We start from the raw sequence: 14296 nt of genomic DNA on the forward strand, positions 1-14296 counted from the left end.
TTGATGGGAGGTATTTTGTAATGTTTGCATGTAGCTCTGCTTAAATCTGGAAAATTTTAAAAAATAGAAAAAGAACTGCTATTTTGTTACATTAAATCCATCGTGTGTAACAGCTACTAAGGGAACATTACAACACACCCGTAGTTCCTGGCACAAAGTCCTGGAGAGCCACACAGTGACGTCAGAATGAGCTTTTGCTCTAATTACAGGCCACTGATTTGCATTTATTGCATTTGTCTGGCTCTCCAGAGCACAAGTAAGACAGCGAGAGAGAGAGATCAGGAGATAGAAAGAGAGCGAGTGAGAGAGAGATGGTTGATTTGGAAAAGAGCATGGGATGGGGTTGAGAGGCCGATTAGCCAGCATGTGAAATGGAGCAGTTGCAGAAGCCAGGATGCAAGTCTCACAGCTTTCTGTAGAATTGAAGGTGCAGCTTCTAACAAGAAAAGAAGGGGGTGCGGGTAGGAGAGGCGTCAGGGTGGTTTAGCTGAGAAAGTCCCCTGTATACAGACCCAGAATAACTTTTGGAAATTGAAATCCTAAAGAGATTATTAAGGATTTTTCCAATTACTTCCATCTGGACCAATAGAAAAGCTTCTTAGGTGACATTTGCATTCTTACTGGGACTGTTTACTGGGGAGTGATTCTTCCACCCTCCATGCTGAGAGCAAAGGGAGCTGCTATTTTCTACAGCACGCCTTGCAGAAAACCTGCAGTGAGGGCAGTCTCGACTACTGATGCGCATACCTCTGGTTTCCCTCATCCACTACTGCAGATTTACGTATTGGAAGACCAAAACAATGACATGCATTCAAGGTGCCGAGAGGCTAACGACAGAACTCTGGGAAGGAGGCAAACAGGGGCACAGATGTTTAAGGGAAGGGAGACAAGCACACGCAGTCCAGGCTGAAAGACAGGAACATATTCCAGACACTTTGCAAGGCTTTCATCATGTCTGCAACCAAGGCCTCATTTTGAATTTGAATTTTGAAAATCATTTAAGCAGAAGATTATTGTTATTATTGTTGTTTTGTTTTTTAGTTTGGCTGCCCACTCCTGCGATTATTTTTAGTCAAAATGTGTGGAATATTATTGCCCTGCAAGAATCGGAGTCTGGGACAAGTGAGGGGATCTTTCTTTGAGACGGTTGGAGGAGGGGAGGGAGACTGGTATTAAGGGTGATGAGCTTGTAGGGGGAGGGGATTTTTACAGTGCACATGCAACCGGGCTGGAGTGGTGTACACACCAATCGAGGCAATAAAGTTCTCCTCATTCAGACTCCGGGTATCAAAATGGCGGGCTCCTTTGCCCGTTGTGTGGTGTGGCAGCTGCAGGTGGGGAATATTCAGAAGGCCCTGAGGTCTGGCAGTCTCCATACGACCAGAAGGACTCTCTTTACTCCCTGGGCTGCCAGCACTGTCTGTGGGGCTTCGCTTGCGCTTTTCTGGGTCTACCGAGTTACGGAAATTAAGGGGCCAAAAACAGAGGTCATCAAAATTACAGAAAAACAAAATAAGCGGAGGGTTAAACTGGGAATCGATTAAAAGTAAGAAAAATCACACTTTTAGTGCTTCGAAGTCTAACATGCAACACAAAGCTTAATATAAACAGTGCAAAGACGGACAAGTGTTAGTAGCACAGGCTCGCTGCCGTTACACTCCTCAGCACAAAGAATCTTAAACAAGCTGAGAAAAGTAAAAAAAAAAAAAATCCTCTAACTCACTCATTTCCACTCTTCCGTGTTAAACGCATGAGACATACCTTTGGTTTGATAATGTGTACGTGCTATTTCCAGCAGGCTGAATACACTGGCCATTCCCCCGAGGCCTGCATTAGTGTAGGAGTGCTCCAGACTGGAAACGGTGCACTTCAAGATGTCCAACATGCCTTTGTACACCTTCCTGTTCACCTCCTGGAAACAAATCACAGTAACATGGTTTCTACTGAAAAACTGAATAGAAAAATACAAACAACACCACAAGCTTCCATAGTCAAAGACTATTATATCATTTCAAAACCTTAGACAAGTCTCAGTTATTAAAGGCAAACAATACTTTGAGCAAGTCCCATATTGAAACACTTCATATATAATCATATATAATCTCATGGAATTATTATTCCAATAGTTATATTCTGAAAATTAAAAAACCCCAAAAGTTCACTGTTCTTCTAAGTGTTTATCCACAACAAAAAGATGCAGGATAAGTTGCTCTCGAAAATCTTGTGTGATGGAAGCAGCTGCAGGAAGCCAACAGTGTGACCATCACTCAAACTCAAAGAATACCAACCAGGGATGGGAGGAGAGGGCAGAAAGTATACCATAACGTTATACATTAATGTATTTATACATTATGGGGGGCTAGGACTCTTATTGAAAAGCTGTTCTTTTGTCACTTTTTGCAGTGATTATGTTTCAAACGAAATAACGACCGCTAGTGAAAAAGGAGAAGAAATCCTACAGCCAAGCACTTTTACCAGATAAGTGCTTTGACATGCTGCAGAGTGGTGGAACTGTGGTTAGCTTATTTTGTTGCATCTGTATATGCAAAAGCCTGGCAGGTTGACATCAAACACAGCAGAGCCTTAGAATACTGTTTCGGAACTTCCTTCTATATTGTTCTGGCTCAATACTGGACCAATTCCAAATGTTTCTGTCCAGATTAATCATTTAGACCAAACAAAATGGGAAAATATAGCCCAGGTTTAAAAATACTCGTGGTACAGGCAAGCGCTGTCATGGAGTAATGAATAAGAACAAAGATCTCACCACATCCCGAATGATCTCCTGCCTGGCATCTTCCTCCGACTGGACGGCTCTGTTCAGCTTACTCAGCACAAACACACGAAGCTGCTCGTTCTCCAACAGGCGGCGCACCTTTTTCATATTGAGCCAGCCGACTCCCTGACCATCCAGAACACTCTGCACTACTTCCTTAAGGAACTGCTGGTTCTCACTGAATGGACATAACACAGGTTCAGTCACACTAAACACAGCAATTACACAACAATTAAAATGCATCCAATCTATAGCCTTTAGCTTAACAAATACAAAAGAATTAAGAAATACTTGCAAATCTAAGCTTTAATCTAAAATTGTTTACTACCTCGTGTTGTTTACCCGGCCCTGCGGAGAGGGCGATTCTCTTTTCACAGTCGGACTGTGTTTGATCACTGAAGACTTCTGGTCAACAAGTGCTCGAGGTGCGCGTGCGCCTGGAAGAACAACCGCGACAATTATGTTTCTAAAACATCACAAAATAATAACACACTTAAACTACAAACTACTAGCTCGCTACACAGAGGAGCACTGGATTAGACTCACACAAGGGCACTTGCTAACCAGGAATTGTAATCCAGGGGGGGAAAGGAAAAAAAACAAAAGCAAAGAAAACAGCTTTCAAATCAGATTTTTATAAGATTCAACATCAGATAGGAAAGAAAGCAGTTTACATCTCTTTGTGAAGAGGACAAACACTGAAGGTTATCTACTGCTGAACACACAAATTACTGGCGTTGCTAGAGTCTATTATTACAACAGGAGAAGTGAAGGACAAATCAAACAGGGACATGGTGCAGACACTCTTCTTCTCTCGCTCTCTACACACAAACACACACAGGAGTCCTAATGGTGCTCTTGGTGGTGGCATCACACATTAGCAGAATAGTGATTTGAGGTCAGTGGGAGGACAGTGTGTAGCAAAACTACATCAGTGATAACATGCATGAAGGAAAATAAAGACGCGAGTCGATGGATACCACAATGCAGTAGATGTTGGGGCTGTGGCAATCATTTTATCATTGTACTATAAAATGATCAAAAAAATGATTCAAGTCCAAGTATTGCAATTTCCAAACCATTTTTTAAACCTTTACCTAACTCTGTGTGCTACATTTAAGAAATCTAAACGCTGTTACACATTCAGCCATTTCAGACAAAAATAACTTCCACTGATCTGATATTTTATTATTGTTTTTCTATTCCAGCTACACCGTGTTGACTCAAACTACACGTTTCAAACAGCCTTTCCTAATAGAACCCGCTCCTTCTACAATTCACCCTGTATGTGCCAGCGTTATTGCTAAATGCTAATGTGCGACACACCTGTTTCGTTATGTCAGTTAACAAGTCCAGTAAAAATTATTCAAACACAACAGACGCATTCTCAACAACACCAATCAAAAAAAGGATTAAATGGAGCTATTTCACTATAAATGTAACATAGAAATAACAAAAAATAGGCATAACTGGAGGAAGCCTGACATTGTGTTCAGTCTGGTGGCCCAGTTCTAAAACTGATCAAAGGTTCCTTTCATTTGCTGACAGAGCATGCTGGTTCAGACACAGAAACTCTGCTTTGACTCATCTGCAACTAAAATGGCCAGTCATGCTGTGGCAGCAATAACCAACAATATGAAAGGATGCTGTCCATTATAACCACACATATAAACATAACACACTGGAGCACATCAAGCTTCAGCAGTTTTTAAGGCTGGGTTGGGTGAGGAGGATCCCCCTAAAAGAAGGGGATGGAAATCTTCCTTTTTTCTTTCATCACAAGCTGGTTTACTTCCACTTTTATATGGCAGTGGGGATCTATTGTTTATTTCTGTTGTTGAAGTTTTATTGGAGATCAATGCTGCGACTGCACAAGAAGAATTTTTCAGCATGCTTTAGTCTGAAAACCAATAACTCATAGCTGTTCTTTCGGTTTTCCTTATGATTTATTGTGAAAGGGATGGCAACTGAAGCAGCACTTGAAACACACGGGCAATTTTCGAGTATGATGAATGTTGCTGCAGGAAGAGGGTGGAGACTGCATATGGACTGTGTCTACTGTAGATATGAACAGATAAGTCTGAGGCCAAATGAAAAGAAGCTTGTTGGTAACAAACCACAGGAAACTCAGTTGAGTCTCTGGATAGAGAAGCTTTCATAATTTTTTGTTTGTGGCTTCTTACAGAAGCTAGAAAACAGGGGTCAAAGGCTTGGAAGACCTGAGTAAAAACAAATGGAAGTGAGATCCATCTGCAAACCACTCTGAAGCCTGGAAATAATAACATACAACTGTAAAGCAGGTCAGGGTACAATCATTGGTCAGATTTTTGCACTGACTGAGCCAGGTGGAATAACAAATTCTGTCAATAAATCAGAAACACTGATTCATGATGATAAAAATGAAATAAATCTGTAAAAATATAACAGGCATAATTTTAAGACATGATTTAGAGTTAAGAGATTTTTTGTGGATCAGGTGACAGAGTTGGTTGCCCCACCATTGTCAAAGGAATCAGTGGGTTCTCATTCCTAGCATTTGTTTCAATCTCTCCCCATGTGATGCACCTCCCTGTCTATTCCTGAGAAGCTTTTCTCATTACACATATCCTGATTGGCTGGTGACTGCAAAGTACACCCTGCATAGAGCTCTACTGCACAATCATTATTCAAACACCTCTTCTTGTTTCGCCATGTATTATAGGGTAGCCAGCTTATCCATCCATAGGCAGGTGGTGCTTAGCCAACTTCTCCATCACCAGGCACTAACTGCCTTTTTGCTTCACTTCACCCTGAGCATGAGTCTTTACCGTAGGCTGGGACATCCCACCATTTAGCTAAGCTAGTTTCTTTGTACAGTTTAGTATGCCAGCTAACACATGCTGTCCTCTTTGTCAGCACTGTACTTTGTCAGACAGACTAACAACAGAACAAACCAGAGTGGCCACAGACCATTTGTACCATATGCTTTGCACTTTGCCTCTCATCAGAGGGAGGCCACTTTTGCCTCCCTCTGATGAGATCTCTGTAGGCAGACGGGCCATCCCTTGAAAGCCAGCAGACTGCAAACATGCTAACCCTGCTGGACCATAAATACTGCTTTACCTGGCCACAGCCAGCATGCCGACAGATGATGGAAACAAGAAAGGAGCCGGGGAAACCATACCACATGCTGGCACCAGCTGTGGCTCACAGGTGCCAAAGGTAGACCTAATGCAATTGGATTATGAGGAAGATGATAAAGACAGCTAGGAGCTCTTCATATGGCAGTGAGGACGAAGCAGTGAGGACGAAGATGAAACTTTCTTCCCCTCCACTCAGGCCGCCAAGCTCAACACTTGTGACGACTTCCAGGGGGGACAAGTAGACCCCATCAGCCTCCCCCACTCCCAGCATAGATACGAAGAACATTTGGAAACAAGTTCCATCTAGGCCGACTATACCTTGTCCCAATGTAGTAACAGAAACCACCAGATCAAGCTAAAAAATTAAGAAATTGTCCCAGGCCACCAGCATGGCAAAAAACAATGTTTCCTCCACGTCGCTGCTCACAAAGCAGAGCTATTTGAGAACTTGGCCCCTAAAACTGACCCAAATATGAGGTAGGAGACTAATGTGACTATGGACATTTGCTTCAGCATGCAACAGTCTCAAGTCCTGTAATGTGCTCTTGTATAATACTACTGTTGTTCCCAGAGCTATGGTCAAAGGTCCAGTAGCCCTATCGTTTAATAAAAAAATAAATTAACAAATAAACAGCTTGGAGACATTGCTCCCCCAACAGGGGTCTCCTATCCCTCTCAGGAAGCACGCTGCAGCTAAGGTATATAACAACCTACACATATGATGCATTTCTTACATCCTTTTTTTCCATCTTGTGTTTCATTTGCTTCTCTGAGTTTAATAGTTTTATAACATATTGTTCTCTTTTTCCTGTGATTGCTGAAAATATCTGCATTTGTTTTAAAATTTTGTGATATTGCTAGTGAAATAGATGAGGTTAAACATACTGTGGAGTGAACAGTTAGTCTGAGAAAGAACAGTCACTATGAATGGCAGTGCGATAAGACAACATTGGACCTTTAATGACAAACACAGTGACTGAAATGGAGAGAGACACAAGGAATGCTGGGAGATGTAATTGACTGGCTTGGAGAAGCATGCAGCTCACGCGATAAAAGGGCAGAACCCACCTTCTCCGCTCCCCGGGCCGGCCTCTGTAATTATCTCCATTAGAGAATTTAGCCCAAATACTGCACACAAAACCCAGAATTAGTGCCGCGAAAAGGTGGACAGAGAGAGGGACACCGGCCCAGACACAACCAGTCTGAACATCAACCCATAATACAACACACATGCACACTCAACATGGCGTCAAACAATAGAAAAAAAAAATTACTGAAAAAAAGAATAGAAAAAAAAGGGTAGACAGAAAAGAGAAATACACAGTATGTACTGATGATGGTGTTGACCCTGAAAATGTTGGATAAAATGAACAATGCCAGCAACATGTTCAACATTTACAACCCAAGTAAGAGCAGAGTATTGCTCATACTTTGTTGTGCACACATCAGTAGCCTGAACCACATGAATAATGCTGAACAGTTCAACATAGACAGTGTAAATCTAGTGCAATGGACTGAGTCCCTTCTTTTTGAACATGTGTGTGAAGGAATTTATCACTAAGTGATTATCTTGTTTCAAGAATTAAAAACAAACCAAAATAGAAAGCAGTAAAATACTCAAATCTAAAATCATATTTGTTAAATAGTTCATTAAATCAAAAAGAAAACGCCACCAAACAAGCAAACACAATAGGTTAAGAGACAAGCGGCCAGTGGGAGATAAACAGATCATTCAAAGACTTAAATGTTACTCCATTATATATAAGGACTTGACATTTTTCCTCTAGCGGTAAGGATGAGCAGATGCCACACCAATAACAGATTATAGTCAAAAATCTTTTGACTGTAAATGTGTGCGTCACAGTGCATCAAGAAGACTCCCAACAGGCACACAAAGAGGGATGGCAAAGAAACAAAGGGGAAGGTAGGGGTTTAGATCTGTGGTGTTATAGGTGTGTCTTAGTCCTATACTAAAATATAAAAGAGGTATAAAGATAAGCACAGGTCACTTCAAGGTTAAAGAAATGCCTATTCAAGAGGTTACAAACTATCACACCAGACATAACATACCCGGGCTTTCAGGGGAATCTGGACAAAGACAAAACACATCAAAATCAAAGGAACAGAACATTTTCTATGGCAGCTATTCCACATGGTGTGGAGCTATTGAGTTAGTTTATCATGCTTTACCTGTTTTATTTTTTTTTAATTTTGTTTTGTTTTTCTCTCAGCTAAAGTGAAAATCCAGCCTAAACAGAATTCATTATTGAATTTGAATTTGCTCATCTCTGCAAAAACAATCTGCACAAGAACATGAAAATAATGTGAACTCTGTTTCTGAGTGGATTTTCCCAATAAGACTCGAGAGAAATTTATTTATTTCATATATCCTCAATATTCTCCTTTAAATAGTGCCATATATGTTTGCCAATCCAAAAGGAGGAAAGTCAGGCTACAAAAAAAGCAATTCTACAAACCTGCTTGCTCCACTTCCTCCTCAATATCAAAATTAAAATATTCTTTTTACCCCAAAACGAATTAGAAAAAGAAAAGAAAGGCAGAAAAGGAAAGTAAATTAATCAGTCAATAATATAAAAAAAAACCTTAAATTAAATTAGAATAGCATGTAATTTAAACATCCAAAATTGTATAATTGAGTAAATGAAGCCAGTGATGAACAAAAAAAATGTATCAAAATCATTATTTTGCCCATGATTCCTATTTTTATGTTTTTTCATATCCCCACAAAATATATTATAATTGTTTTAATCACCGCTGAAACCACGCTGAACAGATAAGTATACTGAACAACTGTAAAAGTGTTCACATTAGCCACCTACCTTTTAGACTGGGGAACGGTGTTGATTTCTCCCTTGCTGCCTTATTAGGAAGGGCAAGATTGGACAAGCTGAAACTTGTGCCGTGGTTCTTGTAGAGATTGCCTGTAAAAGGAGTGATGAGAAAAATCAAATACTGCTTTGTGTTTGAATTCCTCGTCCAGCATGTTAGGCTGCAGTTTATATCTGTGTTTATCCAGATCTATATCATATGCATATACAGTACACACATTAAATATACTGTCTTTGGCCGTGAAATGCTATGGAGCCTTAAAAACAAGATGAAATGACGATGTAATAGCAAAGGCTGTGACATACCCTACCTTCATCAAAATGTTGGTATAACTTTTTATGACATACATAAATACCATATCTCAATATCAATACTATAGCGACACCATATGTTTACATTCCCTACTGAGCACAACAACAACAACAACACAAGCAGTGTGTTGGTTGTGATGGATAAGCGGTTTTATTTTTAGGTAAAATGTACAGGGAAAATAGTGCATATGCTACTTTTGTGCTTACATTTGACTTCTGCTGTATGTAATGCTGTCACTATTATTGCACTATAATACTGCTGCTAAAAAAAGTTGGTTTTTTTCCCCCTATATTGACATAAACATCAAAAAAGTCCTTGAACTGTAATGATTTAATTTTGAGAATATATTGCAAAAACTCTGTTTAACATCGCTGATTCTTATCATTAAGTTTGGTAAAACATGTTCTCTCTCTCAAAAAAGCCTTTGGGAAAACGAGGAAACTTGAACTTAGAAAGTTAAATAATTCAAAAGCAAATATGTAAATAAAGTATGACTCATTATAACAGATTTCATATAGAAACAAATCTCCTAATGTAACTCATCTCATCAACCTTATCTGGTCTTTCTGGCACTGCTGGCTACATGTTCTCCATCTTAGCATACAGTTGCTTTTTCTCCATATTCAGATCAATCACATTACATTGCCTCAGGTTAGCCGACAATACAATAATATTTAAATGTTCTTACTGGCAAAGGACATGAGTCCTCCAAATCCATCGTTGCTGTTGTTGGAAATGGTGGAGTTTGGTGAACTGTTACGCGAGTCTCCCTCCCCATCGGACTCTCCTGGGAGCCTCAGGCTACTGGGGCGTAAAGGACGCTGTATCCTAAGGAAATAAAATGGTGAAAAGATATTACAGTGCATCGTTGACACGGGAAAATATGCATACACCACTGGTAACCCTCCAGCATTCACACTGTATAACATAACACCACCAAAGATTCAAGACCATGAATGAAGAGAGTATTCTGACATGCTAGGTTTGGAAAGAGATCATTGCATGGTCAGAGAGCCCATTTGAATGAAGATAATGCATTCATTCAAGTGATGAACAAGCTTAACACACTTGTTGCCATTGAGGTTCTGGTTGAATCGAGGGGTGTATGATTCCACTTGCTCTTCTGCATCAGGGTCATCCTCTGAGGGGAAGCCATACTGAGGCTCAAAATATGGGTTGTCATACTCTTGCTTTTTGTTGGCATGCTCCACCAGACCAGCATCAGCTGCAGGTCTGAGGAACGGCTGATTGGCCAATCCCGGCACAGGGTTCTGTAAAGCAGCACTTGCTGATGCCTCAATTTCAGGTACTTCCCCTTGCTCCTAAAAAACATGAAAACACATATGAAGGGAATTCTGTAAATGTTCCTCAATGTGCACAACTATCATGCTGAAAAAGATACACACTCAACAGATAAAGACGGTTTGTACATGCTTATCATAAACCAAAGAAGATTTAGTTCATCCAAAAGTAAAGAAAAGAAGGTTAAAGAGGACCAGCTTACACCAGTCTACTTAAACTTGGAATTTATTTAGAAAGATCACATACATGGTTGACCCCCTGGATGATTGTGCTGGGGCTTGAGCTTGCAGTTGTGCTAGAGCTTGAGCGAAGAGGCTGTCCATCAGAAGGCTCAGCAGGTCCGTCCCCACTGGGTGGTCCTTCAGGGCCATGCCCTTCCCTGAAGTCATGGTAGTCTTGAAACTCAACCTCACTAGCATCTCCCAGTGCTGCATGGGTGGGCGGGTCCAAGCCTGAGACAATGAAGTTAAATATTACAACAGAGGAAATGCTATGAATGTGGTCAAAGTGGATCATTGGGCAAGATAACCACATACTTGGTGTGTCTCCCTGGATGTCACCTTGAATCATCTCACTCACTAGGTCTCCAAGTGAGGAATAGGATGAGCTGGAGTCGTCGTAAGCCTCACTGTCACTGCCGCTGCAACAAATTGAATTTATCACTACCGACAGCAATCAAAGGGAAAATATTCTAGTATATGGCAGAATTAAACAAAAACCCAGATAGCAGACTGAACTGGATTAAACAGAAAGACCTTGGTTTAATCCTACCTGTCTGTGGGGTCAGACTCATTGCCTTCATCCTCCAGCGGGCCAGCCATAGCCTCAACCAGTTGGGAGCTTCCATCATATACTCTGTAGACCACTGGCTGCAGCTGATGTGCATACCATTTGGGCTTGTCTCCAATTAAGGAGGGGTCAAACACATCTAAAGAGAGATATTCAACAGAGTTCAACACAAATTCTGTAATGCATACTCACATAAAAGACAACCTATTATGATCTTTACTGAGTCTTACTGTTATGGATCCTCTGAAAGGCAAGGTTTGTGGGATTGAGAGCCCACTCTCCATAGAACTCTACGGCCTGGGTGTGAGAAAGCTTGTCTGCAAAGGTAGAGCGTCTTGGCCGAGATGCAAGAAAAGATGTTGACTGAAAAGCAACCACTGGCCGCGGGAAGAGGCGCAAAGTGCGAGTGTGCATCTGGAACCCCTGAAGAACATTTGGAGAGTTGAAAAACCGTACCATGGCAACCCTGCAAGACAAAGAAGTTTAAATTAATTTTTTTATTTCATTTTATTTATTAAGATCAGTGTGACTTGCGTGTTAACAGAAGTTCAGACAGATGCTGATAAACCCTGACAGTTCAATGCTTGCCTGGTAGCTACGTCCACAGAATCGACATCATTGCCATAAATTAGAGGGTTGAATTCGGTGGATGACGGTGAAGCTTTATCTCGACCAGGCGGGAGCAGGGGCATCTCCTGACCTTCCTGAAACTTCTCCAGGTTGAGAATTGGTTGGGTGTTCAAACTCATGCTGGTCAAAGCCTAGAACAGGTACCGGTGACATTAATTACAAACACAGCAGTGGCTCTGAATACAAAAACACTGCAGTGTGATAGACCACACCCACATTTGGCATCAACATTTAGTTGGAATATAAATTTCTTTACTTAAATTTGACAGACTGGCAGGCAGAATTGAAACAAAAGCGGATTTGATTGGAGAGCCAATGGCTGTTATAGGAAGCAATTCTGCTGCTTAGCAATGTGCTAATATTAGATTATATACCAGAGTCCCACCCCATTACATTACTTAAAGCAGCTAAAGGATGAGGTTGCCATATGTTGATGCCTGCAGTGGGTGCGTCACTTTGGAGTAGGAGGAGCAGAGGAGGGAGTAAGTTTGCTTTGAGGGGACTGCTGCAGACTCAAGAGTCAATGTTTAGCTTAGCATAATGGAACATTTAGTTGCTGCGTCTGGATGAATGTTAACTTTGTCAAAGTGATCAGCTTCATCATACAGGATCTTGTTTTTGTTACGAGAATACTCACTGATGCCAAGATTAGATGCACGCACATTCAGTCATGCTCAAGCCAGAGCTAAGCAGTGTATCAAAACACTGGTTTGCAACATTCTGTGACGCTGTTATGCATTTTTGGTCTTGAAAATAGGAAACAAGTAGAAGTGACAAGCAAAATAATGTGAGACAGAGAAGATATCCGTGCAGGGGGCATGACACATTCCACAGGAGGAGAAATAAGTAACCTTATTCTCAGAGGAGAAGATCTGCTTTTGGGTGATCACGGTCAACCTAACCAGACACTAGGAAGGGGATAAGAGAGATGCGAGGAGAATCACATGAAGGCCTGGGATGACAACTTTGTGACTGACACTGGAACAGCACATGACGGAAGGGTCACCACCATAGCCCTTTCCCTTTTCTTTGTCTCCTTTCAACAGCAGTTCCCTATTTATTAGATTTTTTTTTGCTGACAGGAAATAAAAATATTTGTAATTTAAACAGATCTAACATAACGAGGGAAAAGGTTCCTCTTGATTTTTTTTTGTGCAACGACAGACAGGCTTTGCTCTTTTATCATTTCCATTTTCAATTCTACTTTTTACTGAAGAAAGGAGATAAGAAAATATTCATTTGTGCCCGTTTTGAAAAAGTGATGAACAGCCTGGAGAGTAAGAGAATTTGCAAGACTGAGTGACAGTGACATGTGACAAAGTCAGAGCAAGAGAGACAGAGAAAGATGAAAAATGGAAATGCTTTTATGTCTGATGTGAAAGACAAACAGAAAAAAACCCAAAAAAAACAGGAAAAACAATAACATGACCAAATAATAGATTTCACCTATAAAATCCAGCCACTACAAGATACATGAAGGACATCCATGGTGACCAGCTGGGACAAACCAGTGGTTACAATGGAGTGGTAATGACACACAGAAAACTGCAGATCTTTTCACAAATAAATAAAATACTTGCACAATAAAGCACCTGTAGCAAAATGTAAGTATTATATAAACTTCTAGTCCTTAAGAAATGTCAGGTAAGTTGTAATAATACAACCAGCCTTGCAAAAGTACACAAAAAAAGATTATTGGCTGTTATAACCAGTTTATCTCAGTAATCCAGCCGTCAAGTGCAAGTATTTTGAGAGACTATAGCATCAGTAGCACTCTGCTATGGCATCAAAGTCTTCAGATAATCACTCCAACCATATTCAGTGACATTTTCTCCATTGCTCATATTAACACTGTGAACTTGTTTCCAGATATACAACAGCTATACTGAGCCTTGCACACTCCCACAAGTACACACAAGCAGCTCGGTCACACGCCCGCACACAGGGAAAGAGATGCTAACCACACACAGCTAACAGACTGGCTCTGATTCAAGGTAGAATGAACTAAATAAGTGTGCAAAGATTTTAAGTGGATCTTTGAAAAAGCTGTGGTCTGTGTTTGCTTCATGAATGTAAGGGTGACACAACAGTTCTGATGAACAACATCATATTTAAAATGAAATATCAGCATCATATTACAGACTGCAGATTGCTTACAGACTCTCAGATTTATGAATTTAAGTTTAAAAAAAGTTATTTTTGCACAATTATCATCATTATTATTATTATTATCAATATTATTATTATTAGTTTTGTTACATTTACAGTTACTTTAATGATTATGATCTGATATTGCCTACAAAACAACTTCATTACTTCATTAAATGGGATAATGGGATTTATTGCTGTTCATTACTCATATTAAACATATGATTACAAAGTGAATAATAGGTAGTCAGTATCTTTTGCAAATAAATATATTTTGGAATATTAATAATGTAGCTGTTCAACTAGGAGAGATAAAAAGTAAAGTCAAAATGTAATAACATAAATTAGAAAATAAGGATGCATGGTA

The 14296-nt window shown here is 40.3% G+C and overlaps 1 protein-coding gene across 10 annotated transcripts in view; it reads right to left on the reverse strand.

The window, feature by feature from the left end:
* The window catches only part of madd (MAP-kinase activating death domain), a 47991-nt gene that overhangs the window by 18320 nt on the left and 15375 nt on the right, over nt 1-14296 (reverse strand). For 8 of the 10 annotated variants that reach the window (XM_039606186.1, XM_039606136.1, XM_039606200.1 and 5 more), the window contains exons 8-19: nt 12633-12689; nt 11740-11912; nt 11382-11617; nt 11134-11290; nt 10899-11002; nt 10609-10814; nt 10129-10382; nt 9749-9888; nt 8739-8840; nt 3105-3213; nt 2768-2954; nt 1762-1912 (exon numbers count right to left, since the gene is read on the reverse strand). In XM_039606186.1, coding sequence (XP_039462120.1) covers nt 1762-1912; nt 2768-2954; nt 3105-3213; nt 8739-8840; nt 9749-9888; nt 10129-10382; nt 10609-10814; nt 10899-11002; nt 11134-11290; nt 11382-11617; nt 11740-11912; nt 12633-12689 — 1876 coding nt within the window. Of the gene's footprint in view, nt 1-1246; nt 1451-1761; nt 1913-2767; nt 2955-3104; nt 3214-6966; nt 7027-8738; nt 8841-9748; nt 9889-10128; nt 10383-10608; nt 10815-10898; nt 11003-11133; nt 11291-11381; nt 11618-11739; nt 11913-12632; nt 12690-14296 lie in introns of all 10 variants that reach the window. The other 2 variants (XM_039606235.1, XM_039606029.1) reach the window with 2 other exon arrangements.

This window comes from Oreochromis aureus, linkage group 1 (genome assembly GCF_013358895.1).
Source record: "Oreochromis aureus strain Israel breed Guangdong linkage group 1, ZZ_aureus, whole genome shotgun sequence".
Lineage (NCBI taxonomy): Eukaryota > Metazoa > Chordata > Actinopteri > Cichliformes > Cichlidae > Oreochromis > Oreochromis aureus.